This window comes from Schistocerca cancellata, chromosome 6 (assembly GCF_023864275.1).
Source record: "Schistocerca cancellata isolate TAMUIC-IGC-003103 chromosome 6, iqSchCanc2.1, whole genome shotgun sequence".
In the NCBI taxonomy this organism is placed as follows: Eukaryota; Metazoa; Arthropoda; class Insecta; order Orthoptera; family Acrididae; genus Schistocerca; species Schistocerca cancellata.
Genome location: NC_064631.1, coordinates 325,517,096 through 325,535,134, shown reverse-complemented (window position 1 = coordinate 325,535,134; position 18,039 = coordinate 325,517,096). Strand labels below are relative to the sequence as shown.

The following is an 18,039-nucleotide window of genomic DNA, read 5'->3' as shown; positions in this document are numbered from 1 at the left end:
TCGGCAACACTTTTCCAGAGGCTGTGATGGCATATTGTGCCATGTACAAATGTGTTAGTTTGTTTTTACTACCAACTGTGACAAGGGTTTGTTTTTCTCCCTTATGCTATAACGTGCGTTCACCCGATACTAGCATCGTATTTGATTGGTGTTGATCACATAATCACGCCATTTTCATACTGAAAAGAGCCGCCACTTTCTGTATATCTTCTATATTCGGTACCTCCTTATGAGAGACGTATTTAGTGACGTGCCATTGATGAATTTTTCACTCCGATTTGAAATTTCTTGCCCAAGATAATGATGCAGCAAACGTAAAATCCTTGTTGGCTGTATATTGAAGCGCTGCACCTGCAGCCCACTCCTGAAGTACTCTCGTTGTTACATTCTTGTTACGATGAGATTCGACAAATCAGTCATATGTCCAGTTATTTATCGCCTGGTATTTGTCGTATCTTGTCCCTCCTTTAACTATATCACTTTCCCACAATTTCAAGTCCTTCTTCCTTTTCAGCGCTGTTGTTGCTCCATTCTTTTGCAGTGTTTGTAAGTTCCAATTTGGATGATTCCTGGCTAACGCTAACACCTTTACTTTTACTTCAAGGGGTATAGCGCAGTAGTTCAATCATTTAGTAACCGGTTCGTAATACTCATCGGGAACAGATGAAGCACATATTCCCAGTGACATGGAGATCTCCAAAGTGTTATGACCATTTTGCAATTCACTGGTCAGGATATCTTCCACTGAATCACCTTCTGCTTTGTCTTCATGGTATAGTATTTCAGTATTAACAAAAATCATTTCGTTCATCAGCTCCAAAAATCGCTCGACGATAGCCGCTGCTATCAATCTGGAATGTCGAGAAACAGAACTGCCTGCTTCTGATAGTGCATTGATAATGCATCTGTCTTGCAACACTTTTACAAACCAAAACACAGCGTCACTAACTTCCCAGTTGCCATCGTCTGTGGCAGGCTCCCAACTATATATTACAGCACTAGTTGAAGGGTGTACATCCTCCATTATTCAGATTATGCACCTGAAAGATATATACAATAGCTAGTTACTACAGCATAAACAGATGAGCTAATTACTACAAACTACATACAGTACTCGTCATATGTTACTTACAGAAGGACGCTGTATTCATTCACAAAGTGTATTTGTTTTGACGCATTAACAACGGAAAAATCACTACCTGTATCCACGAGGTTTGCGGCAGCCTAATAATGGGAAACAGCTCTTTCTGATTGACTTCTATAAGGCTCGTGCTGGACAAATTCACTCTTCCAGTTTCACAACTATGATATGACAAAGAGACAACCGGCACAACATAACTCTTCCCGCGTGCATTCTGTCCTGTGCCTCGCTGTAATCAAGCACTGCAGAGTTGGCTATCTGTGATCCATTGTGAGGAATTCGTAGCACTCCTACTCGGAGTTGTTTTCATGTGACAAGGATTAAAAGTTTAATACTTTACTAACTCACAGAGTTTTGGAAATTAGTTTGCCTACCTTATTATTATCATTCCTTACTAATTTACTTACCTTATTAATCCTCCTATCCCTGTCAATTGAGATATGGAAAAATACAAACGAAAAGAATGACATCTGCTACGTTTCTTCAAGATTTGAACCCGGGTTTTCTGATTCCCAGCCTTGGCCTTTACACTATCGGCACTGTTGGTGAAAAGTGTTTACCATGTGGGTACAGTTGTAAAAATTTCATTCCTCGATTTCTGGAAAAGTTTGCATTTGCGGACCCCATACCTGATGATGAAAAATGCTCTATTTACAATTATCTATTGGTCCCTCCAATTTTTAGCCCATTGCTCATCATAACCTTTGGGGTGATTTTCTCAAAATTGCAGGAGTGTTGACCCAACATATCTTAGGTTTTACACAAACGACCTGCCAAATTTGAGCCCAATCGGTTGGCCATGTCTGAGGCCTTCCCCTTGTTAGTTAAAATTGTGAAAACTGTGCAGTGCCAACAAAGCACATTTTCCACCAGGAGCAGCTAACAGTGTTGATGATTTGTCCTGGTAACAGTATGGCAACCCAGTGCACTGAACTCTGCACCAGAGAATGGATGACTGTGGGTGTCTGCATCAGGCCCGAGTGGTGCCAGACTGGGGAGATCTTAGTTCACGCCCCAGAATGTGGGAAGGTGGCTGGATCCCAGCAAGTAGAGCTAGGGCCACAGTAGAATTCATGGCTGCCAAGAATCTGGACAGTCACTTAGCAGTAGAGGGTTCAAGACCCAATGATGGTGCTGGTAGCTGTATCATAGGAGCATCATTGTCTCTGTGGCAGCATTTGACACAGCATGTGCCTCATGAAATAGCCCAGCTACTGGACAGTCTCTGGCTGGACTCACAGGGATATAAATATTACAGTTAAGAGGCTGATTATAAGGAAGAGGTAGCATTGCTCTAGTCTTCCATCACACAGAAACTACGACTAAGTCCTCAGACACTGACTACCCTTTGAGGGGTAGACAGTGTCTGAAGACTTAAGACTTAGTCATTGCCTCGTGGAAATAAGATGGAGCTTGGAAGTGGCTCACTGCAGAGAGTACTGTGGTGGTATGGGCCACTGACTGCAGTGGTCAGTGGCTGGGACAGGGTGCTGAGGTTACAGTCATCATTTGGTTCATTACACAACCAAGAATTTTGTGGAAAGTTACATTCAATAATTTGGTTATTTCATAAACTAACATGTTATTTTACAAAAGTTATATATTCTTGGAAACAAAATTCAAGAATACAGAATTGTAATAGGGTTTTTAGACGATTGTATTTTAAGATTCAGATATTCTGGAACATGAAAATTTTGAATGGGCCTACTAATAACTTTTAAAATATTAAGGTTTCAGAAAAAGTAATATGTTTATTGCAAAGTGGAGAATGAGGGCTCTTAAATAGGGTACATCAGTCAAAAAACAAACAATTTATGGCAGGGTTGAATTTTGATGCACACATGGGTTATAGTGAATACTCCCTTATATAAAATGTTTCCATAATGTATCATAAGAACACGAAAACTATAGCGTGAATAATCAAATGTAGTTAAGTACTGCATCAATAATAATTTAGCAGTTTTGTGTTATCAGTTGGCTACAGTCGTATCTCAAGACAGAATATAAAAAGTTGTATTGAATAGCTCAGGTGCAGTATGTCATGTTTCATCACATTCATAATGGAGTTCCATTACATGTGGTGTGCCTCAGGGCTCAATTCTTGGGCCACTATTATTCCTGCTTTTTATAAATGATCTACCATCATGTACAAACCTGCTGTGTAAATTCACATTATTTGCTGATGATACTACAATTTTTATGAACAGTAGAACAGATAGTAGTCTTGAGGAATCCGTTAATTACATACTCTCAGGTGTGGTTAATTGGTTCAAGGTGAACGGTCTCTCATTAAATTCCAATAAGACCAGCTTTATTCAGTTTGTAGTGGTTTGCCTACTTTGTTTCTTCATTGATCGTTTGTTGATTGCCCTTAGTGTTGACATACTGGCTGAAAAATCGAGTTTCTAGATTCTGACAATGACTACTGTAAATAATGTAGCCAACAGGTGCACAGTTGCGTTTCACAGTATTTTAATTTCACTGTTCACAACCCCCTAATAATACACAGTTCTATGACCAGTGCACTATTGTTTACCTTTTGATAAGTCTCATTAATAGTGTGCAGGCAAACCTCCACGTTCTGCTACAATAGTTTACTATTGAACACCTACAAGCAGTAAAAACCTAACCACAAAGTTCACAGTTCTTGAAGAATAGGAAGGTGTGTATGGAGAAGACACTGTCATTGTTTTAATACATGGCCTAATTGTTTAACGCTTATTCCACAGTTAAGTTGAAGCATTGTTGTTGTTCTAGCTAACACAGATTTCTCGTATGAAACTCGGCCGTGGACTGACTGTCTCATGACCAAAAATTGGGCCCTTATTTATCATCACAATAATAGGTACTGAAACTACACATTGTACAAAGTTAAATTTACAGAAATTACAATTAAAACTTAACTCATTAAATTAACTGAATACATAAAAAATTGAGTCTTTTTAACAGTTTCTTCTACTACAAGAGTTAGGCTGAATTATTTGTTAAATTATGAAATTAACAAATGTAAGTATGTAAACAATACTTTTGACAAAAGTGTTTGTTACTTTGGAATTAACTAAGGCCTGGATTGCTAACATGTTTTGGAATAGAGTCAAATAGATACTTTAAGATTAATAGCATTTTGTCTTCCAAATATTTATACTTATTAGACAATTTATATTTGCTTATAAGTTAACAATAGAATTTAAGTTACGAAATGATTATTGATTTCACCCAATAATGAAAGATACTAACAAATAATAGACAAAATAAATTAGAAAATCAATTACATACACAAAACTAAGCAAAAAATTAGATCTGGTGTTATATTCTTTAAAACTGAGAGTCAGCCTTCCTATATTATGAAAATACAGGTTATATACACATATGTTAATGGTATTTAGTTAAAATTTAAAAAAAAACTAATTTAAGGAGGCAGATGGCAAAACAAGAGGGGAATTAAAAATATCCCAGCTTGCTTCATCACAAGTTTTGTACAAAATCAGAAAAATAGAGAGAGATAAGTGTGACATGTGGTAATCAGCGAATAGAAAGAATGGAAATAACAAAATTTCTTGGAGTGCACATTGACAGGAAAATGAACTGGTCTTCGCATATTATAGATCTCTGTAAGAGGCTTAGCTCTGCTACATATGCTTTACGGGTTGTCATTATGTGTATTGAACCTAACGCTGCAAAAGTGGCATGCTATGCCTATTTTCACTCACTTATTGAATACGGCATTATTTTTTGGGGCAACCAGCCACTAGAAGGAGAGTGTCCATTGTTCAGAAGTGAGCTTTAAGAGTTATATGCGGATTGCACCCAAGAGACTCATGAAGAAATAGCTTTTGAAAACTTAACTACATGCTAATATATTTTTTTCTCATGTGTTTTGTCTGTAAAAATATAGAGATACTTCAACCAAACAGTAATTATAATGAGCATAATACATGGACGAAGAATGACATACACAGCAAGCATAGAAATTTGAGCTTGGTGCAAAAGGGTGTCCACTACACTGAAACAAAACTCTTCAATGCTCTCTTCCTGAAATAAAGACAGATATTCATAACAAGAGTAAGTTTAAGAAAGCCCTAAAATATTTCTGCTAGAAAAAGCTTTTTACAGTCTAGATGAATTTTTAAGTAAATAAATTGTAAAATTTTAACAATGCCAGGTGAATTTTATTTAACTTGAGCTCTGTATCTGTTTGTGCTCTGTATCTGTTTTTTACATAGTGCTTTAATGACTCTAAGAAAATATTTATACTCTTTTTTTCTGTATTGCTGCTCAAAGAATTTACTGTATACATTTTTATATAATTATGTATTCAAATGTCTGTATATGCTAACGCAAATGTCTGTAAAAACTGACATGTTCCACGTCCTTGTGAACCCAACACAATTGGTCCTGTGGAACACGAAATGAAATCAACCAATCAATCAATCATGGTATGTGGATTATGTGTATAACAGAAAACAGAAAAAAATAAATCTCAAAGCATGGGAAATTTTCCGATTTTTCCATGCAAATATAGTATAATTAGAACAACTTTAAGGACAGAATTAAAGGGATATAACAAGAAAGTTAAAAACTTAATTTAGAGTTGAGTTTTAGTTGACATTTAATGTAAATAATGTGGGAACCATGAAAATCACATTAAACGTTATAAAAGCAGAATACACTTATTGATACTTTTCCTGAGTATTGTGAATCTTGAAGCAAGGTTCCATATAGAAGCTCATAAAGGGAAGGTATATGTGTAAGTATGTAAATGAGACTAGAGAATGTGTAAAATGTGACTCTGGATCTTTCAGACCAAAAGAAAAAAAATCAAGAGGATAATAGTGACCTGTGATGTTCCAAAACAACTGAAAAATATTTGACATGAAAATAGCAGCCTATATGTGCGAGATCAATAGAAAAGTATTTGAAGGAAAAATGATGACTTCCAATACGCAAACAGCACTGAAATTACATCCAATGCAATAAAAAAGACGCCAACAAAAAAAAAAAAAAAAAAAAATCTGGAAAGAGCTGAACGCACATGTTCGCACTGCCCACACCTGGCAGGTTAAGGAGTACAACTGTAGAGAGTGGATCGATTACACCTTAATACATTCCAATGTGTAAGCCAAACTTTGATGGCAGGGAATAACAAAACTAAAAATCAATGACAAGAAAAGAGCCGAGTATCACAAGATCATTGAAAATATGTCCATCAGTAGGAATGTAGTACATTTCAGTGAGCTGAGACAAGTGAGGGTTAAGACAGTCCATGACAGTCCTTACATTTTTCGCTGTTGCTTACCGTCATGACCTGGTGCCAGTGGATACATCACTCCCTCTTGCGCCTAGTGGTATCACTTTGGATGATGCATAGTTATAACGACTGACATATTGATACATCTGGTGGGATTAGAAGAGAAATGTCTATTTTTACTTAAGGTAATATAACTGAATTCCACAAAATTTGAATATCCGTGACCACAGTAAAAGAAGAAAATAAAACTTCATGAACATACAACTATAAATCCTTTCATTAAATCATTATTTTCATCAAAGCATTCAGATACACAACAATTTGGCAATAGAAATGTAGAAAAAAAAATAAGTCTCTGAGTTTTTTCTTGGAGGAATCTGACAGCATTCTTGTTTGTTTATTGTTTCTAAATTGTACCTGAAATTTTTGCATGAGTTGAAATAAACATGAAGTCTTAAAATGAAGATATTATTTTCATAAAATAAATGTGGAATAATGTGAAAGTTCTGTAAATAAATGTTTCACATACATAAAATGTATAACTATTTCTATCATTTTTATTTACTGTTGTGTGTGATAAGAGATATAGACACACACACACACACACACACACACACACACACACACACACACACACACACACGCTCACTCACTCTCTCTCTCTCACACACCCACACAATGAGTACTAACACAGTTCTTGTAAGTACAAAAGTGTAAGACAGCTATTTACTAGTTTATTTGTGTGCTGACTCCATCTCCTTTGCTTTTAATCCATATAGCAGTTAATTTCACAAGTAGTATTTATTGTATTGTAATGGGAGGCCATTCCTATTTCTGTGAGACTGCTGTTTGTCATGTGTTTCCTCCACCCTGCCAAGTGAGCAGCGCCACTGTAAAACTCTGGGTTCTTATCAGCAAAACCTCAAAGAATAAAAAAATGGGACAAAGAGATTCCCAGCTGGGAATACTTGACAGGCCCTGAGAGAATTAACAGATCTAGCATTTGCTGACAACTAATGGAAACCTTCTGAAAACCTCAGTTAGCGAAGGGAATTGGAACTACTTTCAACTCCTTTTTTCCAAAAGTAATACCTTGGTGTTTCTGAGTAAATATGAAGACCTAGTGTGAGTACATGTAAAACATCCACATGAGTAAGACTTGCTCAGCATGTACTACATGATACTTGAAGACCTATTCAGTAATCTTCATGAAAACAACAAGAAAACAATCAACCTCACAGTAGTGGCAAATAAATTTAACAACTGCTTTTCAAACGTAGCACACCATCTGTTTACCAAACATTACAACTCACAACCAGACAGCAATACACTCCGGTCAGATACAAAAATTCTTACAAGAACCTATTTATGTCTCCTACAACAAGTAAGGAATTATCTGTCATTATAAAAAGGTTACCCAATAAATATTCAGCAGGTACTGATGAAATACCAGATATTATCTTCAAAGCAAGTGTAACATCTATTGTAGAACCATTAATGGATATTTTCAATTCATCATTCATGAGTGGTATATTCTGGAAAATTCTGAAAATGGCAAAAGTGACACCACTGTACACGAAAGGGGACAAACATGAAGCTGTAAACTATAGACCTGTATCAGTATTGTCAGGCTTTGGCAAAATTCTTGAAAAACTATTTCTTAGGAGGCTGACAGCCTTCCTAAATAAAGCAAACATAATAAGTGACATGTAACATGGATTCAGAACTGGCAGATCAACACGGTCAGCTATTTATACCTTCTTAAATGAAATTCTAACAGGAGTAGATAATAAGCAACATGTGTCTGGCATATTTCTTGACCTTAGTAGAGCCTTTGATGTAACTGATCATAATACTCTGTTGCAGAAGCTAGGTAATTATGGAATACGAGGCCTGCCAAACAAATGGATACATTCCTACCTTCATGAGTGTCAACAGATCACTCAACTGAAATACAAAGACATAAAAACACAAAAAATGTATTTTTTACAGTAATGCATAAAACATTACATATGGAGTTCCTCAAGGGTCAGTCCTTGGGACAATTCTTTTCATTTTTTATGTTAATTATTTCCAGAAAAAATAACTAAAGGGACAACAGTACTTTTGCAGATGACAGAAATATGCTAATCAAATCATGTGATGAGGAAACCCTACAAAAAACAGCTACGGGTATAATATAAAATTTAACACAATGATTCAGAACAAAGAAGCTAATAATAAACAATGATAAAACAGTGACAGTCAATTTTCACAATTCACAGAAACTACATCCTGCAAGACCGATTTTTAAAATTGATGGAAAAACTGTCTCATCTGTGACATACACAAAATTTTTAGGTATACATATTCAGCAAAACCTAAAATCGGAGACACATCTTAATCATGTAAATAAAAAGTTAAACACACTTACATATGCAGTAAGAATCCTTTCACAAAATACAAGCTGTGCATCAGTGATCACAATGTACCATGGCAGTATTCAGTCACTGCTGATGCACGGTATTATTATCTTTTGGGGGAACTCCTTAGGTACCAACAAAACATTTAGGCTACAGAAAAAGATTGTTAGGATAATAAACCATGCTAATTACAGGGACTCCTGTAAACCAATATTTAAAAATCTTAATATACTGTCTCTTCCTTGCTTATATATGCATGAAATACTAAATTTCACCAAAGAAAGTATTTTAAAAGATGGAAATATCTTCAAGTATAACTGTGATTTCCACCCTCATGATACTAGGCAGAAGCATTATTTGCATGTCAATACAGTAAGTACAAACATTTGTAAGAGAGGAGAGGAGTAATACTGTATGATCACATGCCAACGTATTTGACACAGATGCAAAACTTACAAAAGTTTAAGGTGAAACTGAAAGAGTACTTGCTTGACCACTGCTTCTATTCTGTTTCTGAGTTTTTAGAGTACCAGAAAACTGTAGTGTAATTGCTCAAATATTCTTAGCCAATCTATCATATTATTTCATTATATTAATGTTGTCATCAATATTCAACATGTATTGAATAATTTTTAATTATTTACCTTTTCAAAATAACAATGTGTATGATGTTCTATATACTGTACCAACCTGACTTGTCCTACATCATTTGTGCCAAATGTGTACCTAAACACGATTTACAGGACCAATAAAGAAATAAAAATACAAATACATCTGAGGTGTGTATGGGATAGTTGTGTTTACGCTCTTGATTACTACATCTTGTCATGAGCAAAATTTACAATTCAGTGTCATCTTTTTGGGAACTGGTTGATGAATACTTATCAGACAGCAAATTATTTTATTTGTAAATACAGTGAGGCTATGAATGAAACTGCTGTTCCACATTGAACAACAAAGTAAGATTTGGATATTTACTTCATCACATTTTTATGGAGCTATCGACAATTATTCCACAACCATTTTCCACAGTTTCAAGTGCCATCTAGTTGTAGGATTTAAGTGTGCACAGAAACATACAGACTAACATGCTGTTACTTAAATTACTGGAAAAAGAAAGATGGGTCTTGACATGTTGTCTTGTACATTAAAACATATTTTTATTTTCATAATTTTTATTTTACAGTAAGTCTTAAATTGACACCGATGAAAATATCAGTAAAACTGGAGATTTGTTCACTACCACATCACAAATAAATTCATTCTCATGATGGGTAGGCCGTGAACAACAAAATAGAAATGTATTATGCAATCATTTATATTTGTTGTAAATGTTATTTTTCATATTATGCTTATTTAACGTTGTTGTGAAGAGCTGATTCCAATTTAATTATTTTCTTTGTCATACTGAGGTAATAAGTTTTCTCAAGTTGTACTGTACATTCAGCGTGAACGGTTTGAAGGCTGTGGTTGTCGATATTTCAGCATTTCAAGATGAGCTTCATAGTAAGATGTCTTATGGTATGAGTAGTATTCTGGATTCTTATATTCACCATCTTTGGAAGCCCCAGGGCCCACTTCTGGAAGAAGAGCTGCTTTGTTTACTTGCATCTCACAACCATACAAAATCAATGAACATCAGTGTACATACCTCCTGAACTTAACTGAAAAACAGCAGAACTTAAGGATGGAACTTCTCCTGAGTCAGTAACAGGTTGTTCTTCACATTCAATTTCATCTGGTAAATCAGGAGAGACTGGCCCTCTGACTATCAAGTAGTCTCTGTAGTCTCTGTTTTCAAACACCTGTAAAATTGTAGTTTTTAATTCAAACACACAGTTTACACAAATTCTGCACTGTTTAAACCTTTCTCAACACATTCAATATAGCTGAGACTCTAGAGTGTTGTGTTAAACAGTGTGAATGAAACTATTCACTATTATAATGGACCTCCTACTTGTCATCATCATTATCATTTAATGGCCCATTTTGATCCATTACATACATTGTTAGTACATAAAAGGACTCATTGCCCAAAGGTGTTGATAGGAATCTGTTTCAAAACATTATGACTTTTAGTAATAGAATGGTAAGAATCTCAAACAAACAAATACAAAAGCTTCCTTCTTTTGTGCTCACCTCTGATTCTGCATTAGTTTGTTCTTCACTTTCATCTGATATGTCTGGACAGACTGGCCCTCTGACTATCAAGCAGTCCATGTAATCTCTGTCTTCAAACAGCTGTAAAATTTTAGTTGTTAGTTCAAACATAAACATTGCACAAATTCTGGACTGTTTAAATCTTTCTCAACATATTAAATACAGCTGAGCCTCTAGAGTGTTGTGTTAAATGGTGTGAATGAAACTATTCACTATTATAATGGAACTCCTACTTGTCATCATCATCAGCATAACCATTTATTGGCCCATTCAGATCCCTTACATTCTTTGTTATTACATTAAACATAGGGCTCAATTTCTGAAGGTGATAATAGGAATCTCCATCAAAATATTGTGACTTTTAGTAACGGAATCATGAGAATCTAGATAAACAGATATAAATGCTTCCTTCCTTTGTGTTCACCTTTGATTCACCATTTGTCGGTTCACTTTCATCTGATATGTCTGGACAGACTGGCCCTCTGACTATCAAGTAGTCTCTGTTTTCAAACAACTTTAAAATTTTAGTTGTTAATTAGAGTACAAACTTCATATAAATTCTGCACAGTTTAAACCTTTCTCAACATGGTAAACATAGCGCAGCCTCTAGAGTGTGGTGTTAAATGGTGTGACTGAAACTATTCAATATTATGATGAATCTCCAACTTATCATCAGCAGCAGCATAATCATTCAATGGCCCATTTTGATCCATTACATACAGGATGCCCATAATTAATGTTCCAGTTTCAAAATGTTGTAGAAAAAGAACCACTGCTCAGAATGACATCAAATCTGAACAGCATAATATTGACACACCACAGTGGGGATTAAGGTAAGTTTCACCAGTAGCTGGCACTGTAAATATCTAAACATAAATCAGATCAGCTACAAATGACAGATAAATCACAATATGATTAGAGTTGCACATTACATCATCCATTATGTTCAATGTGCATGACTTTACAAGTCCGACAGTCAACAACTGCGGCACAGCTGGTTAGGTAAGCTGATCCACCAAAGCAATGTCTTACCATACTGGATGAGAAGAATTGGTTTTCAATTGTCCTGGGGCCAAAAAAATGCATAAAAACAAAATACATTGGTTTTCAATTGTCTTAGGGCCGAAAAACACATAAAAAGGAAAATTCATTGGTTTCTAATGGTTGTGACACTGGTGCAAGACAAGTTGAATGTGCTGTCCACCGTTTTCTGACACAAGTTGAAATCAAGAAACATCATGTTCCACAACAGATCAGTGTCTTGGGGGTCATTTTCATTAAGTGTTACACAATGCATGCTTTTGTTTGACCTAAATTTGCAATTGGAGCACTGAATATAACATCTTTCAGATAACTCCACAGCCAGAAGTCACGTGGATTAAGATTAGGTGATCTCGATGTCCAGGATGTAGGGAAACCACGGCTGATAATTCTAGCTTTTCCAAAAAGCCTCTGCAACTCCCATTCCACTGGCTGTGTATTGTGCAGAGGAGCACCACCTTGCATAAAAATGATCCTACTGACACATCCATACTATTGAAGGGGTGGGATGATGATGCACAAAAGATTCACATAGCATTTACCAGTGAAAGAACAGGTAACAGGATCTGCAGGACTCATCTCTCAAAAAAGTACAGCCCTACAATAAACAATGGTATCATCCCACACTACAGTCACTTCTGTGGCACTAGTTGATGTGTATGTGGATATTTGGTTGGGGTTGATGTGGTAGAAGAGACCAAACAACAAGGTCATCGGTCTCTGGATTTTCGGTAACACTGTGTATTGACATGTACTTGAAGATGGAAATGGGTTTTGTCTGTCCACAAAATGTTCCTTGGCCATTCATTGTGCACTTCCATGTGAGCCAGAAATTCCAGAGTAAACATTTGTCTCGCTGGTAGGTCATAGGAAGTGTGGTATCGATAGCCATGATGCCACGCCGTAGGTTGGCACTATGACACCGACACCGACACCGACAACAGTGCCCTCTAGCCAGTGCTGTGCTCTAGGAGCTCCACTCCAGTTTCAGCCCATTTGATGAAGAGCAGATGGCTGGGCACTTTGCTTCAATTAAGACAGGTCTAAGGTTGTGCACCTCAGTGCAAAGTTATGTATTACTCTTCTTGCACCATAAATCACTTTTACTTTCTTGCAGTACCGACATGTATTACCTTTTCCTGCTCCTGCTCCTGCTCCTACCCACGCACTGCCTTCCAGGTGGGATATAGAGGTTTGCGATGAGATTTTTATTTTTTCTGCCCTCCTATCAGTTCCTTTCTTTGCTCGGTCCTGCTTTCTTTTCATGTTAGCCTCACTATAAGACTCTCATTTGTGTAAACTATGGCTTCACCACAGGAACAGGCTTCACTATCCGATCTTGCATGTTTTCAGGCTCAGCAAATGATGCAGCTGCTTGCTGCCATAAATGGACTGGTCACACTATAAACTGCAGCTACTTCAGCACCTCTGACACCACCGCCTGTACTGACGCTGTCACCGACGGCGCCGCCATTTTGTGCCTTCAGTCCTAGTGTTGAATGCTGGCCAGAGTACATTGCTCAGCTCAAGGCACACTTCACAGCTAACAACATACCAGATCCAGAGCAGCTTGCTTTTTTCATTGCCAACACAAGTGTTGTGTTGTACCGTGTGCTCATGAAATTGTTTCCCACCACCCGCCCAGAAACTAAAACGTACCACAAAGTGATTGATGCTTTGAACTCCCACTTCCATGACTGTGTAAATGTTGCAGCTGCATGTTAAAAATTCTTTCGTCTCCGGCATGGCCCTACTCAGTCAAATAAATCTTTGTTAGTGGACCTTCAGGGACTAACTTCTGATTGTGACTTTAATTGCTCATGTGGACGCTCATATGCGGATATAATGATTAGAGCCGCTATTGCGCAGAATGTGGTGGATCACCGCATCTGCGAGCAACTCCTCAAATTTAAGAACCCGTCTTTTCAGGAAGTAGTGGACTTGCTAGAAAGACAAGATACATTAGACGTGACTACTACCGCATTCGACGTGATCCCGGGAGTGTCTACTGTTAGCACGACACAACACGTGCCCTTCCACCCAGCCCAGCCAGCCACGCTGTGCTGCTTGCGCACACGTATACATGGTTCAAACCCATCACCCTCTAAGAAACTGAAATCATGTCCAAACTGCTTTTGTGCCCACCTATGGGACAGTTGCCTTTCCTGTCAAGCACAGTGTTCTTTTTGTAATAAGAAAGGACATGTGCAAGCTGTGTGTAGTAAGAGAAAATTTAATTCACAATTTGTCTCCTGTTTGTGTGACTGACGTGGGCATCGCTGCAATGACAACCGCCGTGACCATGATTTACATCAGCCTATGGACGTTAATGCCATTTATTCAAAGCCTTCTGGTTTACATACTTCAACAGCTCATCGTGTGAATCAAGTTTTGCCTGACACTTCCTCTCGCATTCAGCATGATGCGAGGAAACTTTTTGTGATTTTGAACATTTGTGGACGTTCTGTTTGCGTGCAGCTGGACACTGGTGCATCAGTTTCTTTACTGAACAAATTAACATATGACTTGCTTGGTTCACCCCCACTTCTACGTCCACATTCCACACTGACTGCATTTACTGGACAGGGAATCTCAGTGCTCGCCATGTGTAGTTTGCAAGCCATGTATGGTGCGACAACCCGCACAGTGTCTTTCCATGTGCTCTGCTCTAGTGATGTACTATGCATCAACCGTAGTGACCATGCAGACAGTGTTGCCACACTATGTGATGATTTTCCTGAACTCTTTTCTGATGGCCTTGGTTGTGCTACAGACTTTGCAGCACATGTTGTAGTTAAAGACAATGCCATGCCTGTTTTCAAGCCCGCATGCCCGGTACCGCATGCACTGCATGATGCCGTAGCTGCTGAACTTACGCATTTGCAAGACAGCAGTGTCATCAAACCTGTTTCTGCTTCACCATGGGCTTTGACTATAGTGTGTGTGAAGAAACCAAACGGTTGTCTCTGTGTTTGTGCTGACTTTAAGTCTACAGTAAATCCCCAGACAGTGGTAGCTAAGTTTCCATTACCACATCCTGAAGACATTTTTGATAAGCTTGGTGCAGGAAAATTCTTTTCCACGATTGACTTGCGGGACACATACTTTCAGATTCCGCTTGACGAACAGTCACAGCCCTACTTTGTGATCAACACCCATCTTGGATTGTTCAAGTTTCGCTGCCTTCCGTTCAGCTGTGCTTCGCCTCCTGCTATTTTTCAGTCTTATTTGCAGCAGTTGTGTGCCACTGTCCCTGGTTGTTCCAACTATCTGGACAATATAGTTCTATCAAGTTGCACCCCTGAAAAACATTTGCAGAATTTGTGTGCCTTATTTACTGTACTTTTGCAGGCAGGACTAAAGTGTAACAGAGACATGTGCAAATTTTTTCAAACTGAAATTCAGTATTTAGGACATATGATTAACGGACAGGGTATCCATCCCTCCCCGTCACATCTCAGTGTGATTAGAGACTTGCCAGTGCCCAGGAATGTGAAAGAACTTCAGTCTGTTTTGGACAAAATTTCATATTTTATTTGGTTTATACCAAATGCAGCACAGATTGCAGTGCATTTGCATTCCTTTGGTTTGTTCTTCAGAATGTGATGCTGATTTCCACAAGCTCAAATCTGCTTTGTTGAGTGATCACTGTTTGATTCCTTTTGGTCTCTCCAAACCAGTTGTTTTGGCTCTCGATGAATCTTCTCACGGCATCGGAGTGGTTCTCTCACACCGCATTAATTCCGTTGATCACCTGATCACTTTTGCATCTAAGTTGCTCAATTCTGCCCAGCAAAACTATTCTCAAATCGAGAAAGAAGCTTTAGCTGTTGTATATGAAGTGACAAAGTTTCATTGTTTTGTGTACACTCGCAAGTTCTATTTGGTCACTGACCATAAGCTTTGACGTCATGTTCCACCCGTCAAAGCCAGTTCTGGCCCGTACTGCACAAAAGTTGCAACATTGGTCTTTGTTTTTGTCTAACTACAATTACGAAATCTTGTTTTGGCCTATGGCCCAGCATGGCAATGCTGATGCTTTGTCTTGTCAGCCTATTGGTCCTGACGAAGTGTTTGATTCTTCTGAATTGTCTTGCATGTTTATTGCTTCACAAGATAAGGAATTAGCTGATGCTTTTCCAGTGGATTTTCGTCGCATTGCTGGTGCAACAGCCGCCGATGCTTCTTTGCAGATTCTTTTGCAGTATATTCATACTCAATGGCCTCCATCTGCTATGCAGATTTGAGATCCACTTGTTCGACGTTACTTTGCATAAAGTCTCAACTTGTCTGTAAACTATGGTGTTATCTTGCTATGAACTGACAATGATCAGTCTCGTGTGGTTGTACCTCGTTCGTTGCAGTCGGAATTGCTCCACTTGCTGCACGCTTGTCATTGGGATATAGTGCGAATGAAGCAATTAGCGCATTGTCATTGCACTTGGATTGGCATTGGTAAACATATTGAGAATTTGCTTGCTAACTGTTGCTCTTGTGCGGAGCGTCAATCTGCTCTGCACCAGCACTTCTTTGCGTGGCTGACTCCTCCTGCGCCTTGGCAGCGCATTCATATTGATTTTGCGAGTCCATTCTGGGACACAAACTGGTTGATCATTATTGATGCGTACAGCAACTTTCCTTTTGTTGTCCCTATGTCTTCTACTACATCTGCCAGACTATTCAGGCTCTGATGTCTATTTTCTGCATTGAGGGCCTTCCTGAAGTTATTGTCTCTGACAATGGCCCCCATTTCGTGTCCTCGGAGTTTGAAGCATTCTGTGCTGCTAATGGCATTCACCATCTGACCTCAGCCCCGTTCCACCCCCAGTCAAATGGCAAGGCTGAACACTTTGTGTGTACGTTTAATTCACAGATGAGCAAGTTGCACACCACTCACTCTCACGAGTGCACGCTCTGGACTTTCATTGCTTCATATCACTTCCAGCCGCATGGCACTGGTTCCCCAGCGGAATTGCTACATGGCTGCACCCATCGGTTGCTCCTGCAGATATTGCACCTGCCGCTGTGCGCTCCCGCTGCTTTGCCTCGTTCTGGCTTGATGCCGCATGCTTTGGCGTTCTATCGCATTTTCTCTGGCAGGCAGCACTGGGAGCAGGGGCGCATTCTTCGCCAGCGTGGCCGCACCTTATTTCTCATTTCTGGTCCCTCCGGCACTGTCAAGCGACACCAGAACCAGATCCATTTGTGCCGTCCTCCGTTTTCTGCCTCTGGTTGTTTTCCGGCAGAATTGGAGGCTTCGCAGCTTCCACTGCTTCAGCCCACAACTCAACCGACAGCACCTCCACCTCTCGCACTTCCCCGGCCGTGCCTGCCATTGTCACCTCTCCAGTCCAGTCACCTGCGCTGGATGGGCTCCTCTCGCCGCCACCATGGCTGCACCTCCGGCTGCCACCACCGCCCTCGCTGTTATCGCCACCCCCGCCGCGTTCATCTGTGGTGCCGGAACTGATGGACGCTGAGGCTGCCATTACACCGCTCATGGAGGTCATTGCTCCACCTCCGTCTCCTCATCGGAGCATTACCAGTAGCAGTGCGAGGCCTGGGCAGGTTTCCATGGGGCGTTTTCCTCATTCCCTCGCGAGCAATTCAGGGTTGCGGGTCGACAGCGTGCCCCAGCAGTTCCGCTGTCCGCCCCCTCAGCTGCACCACACCTGGGTTGCTCCACCCACCGTCAGAAGCCATACTCAATGATGGTGCATCATTTCAGGGGGGGGAGGGATGTGGTATCAATAGTCACGATGCCACGGTGTAGGTTGGCATTATGACACCGACACCAACGACAGCACCCTCTAGTCTGTGCTGTGCTCTATGAGCTCTGCTCCAGTTTCAGCCCATTTGATGAAGAGCAGATGGCCGGGACATTTCACTTCAGCTTCGCTTTAACTTACGACAGGTCTAAGGCTGCGCACCTCAGTGCAAAGTTACGTATTAATCTTCTTGCACCAGTAAACCACTTTTACTTTCTTGCAGTACCAAAGTCTATTACATTTTCTTGCTCCTGCTCCTACCCACATGCTGCCTTCCAG

The 18,039-nt window shown here is 39.2% G+C and overlaps 1 protein-coding gene across 1 annotated transcript in view; it reads right to left on the bottom strand.

The window, feature by feature from the left end:
• Positions 1-10,529: 10,529 nt before the first annotated feature.
• LOC126191542 (uncharacterized) overlaps positions 10,530-18,039 on the bottom strand; it is a 62,715-nt gene continuing 55,205 nt past the window's right edge. The window contains exons 9-10 of the mRNA XM_049932447.1: positions 10,931-11,018; positions 10,530-10,596 (exon numbers count right to left, since the gene is read on the bottom strand). Of these exons, the coding sequence (XP_049788404.1) occupies positions 10,962-11,018 (57 nt within the window). The 3' untranslated portion in view covers positions 10,530-10,596; positions 10,931-10,961. The remainder of the gene's footprint in view (positions 10,597-10,930; positions 11,019-18,039) is intronic.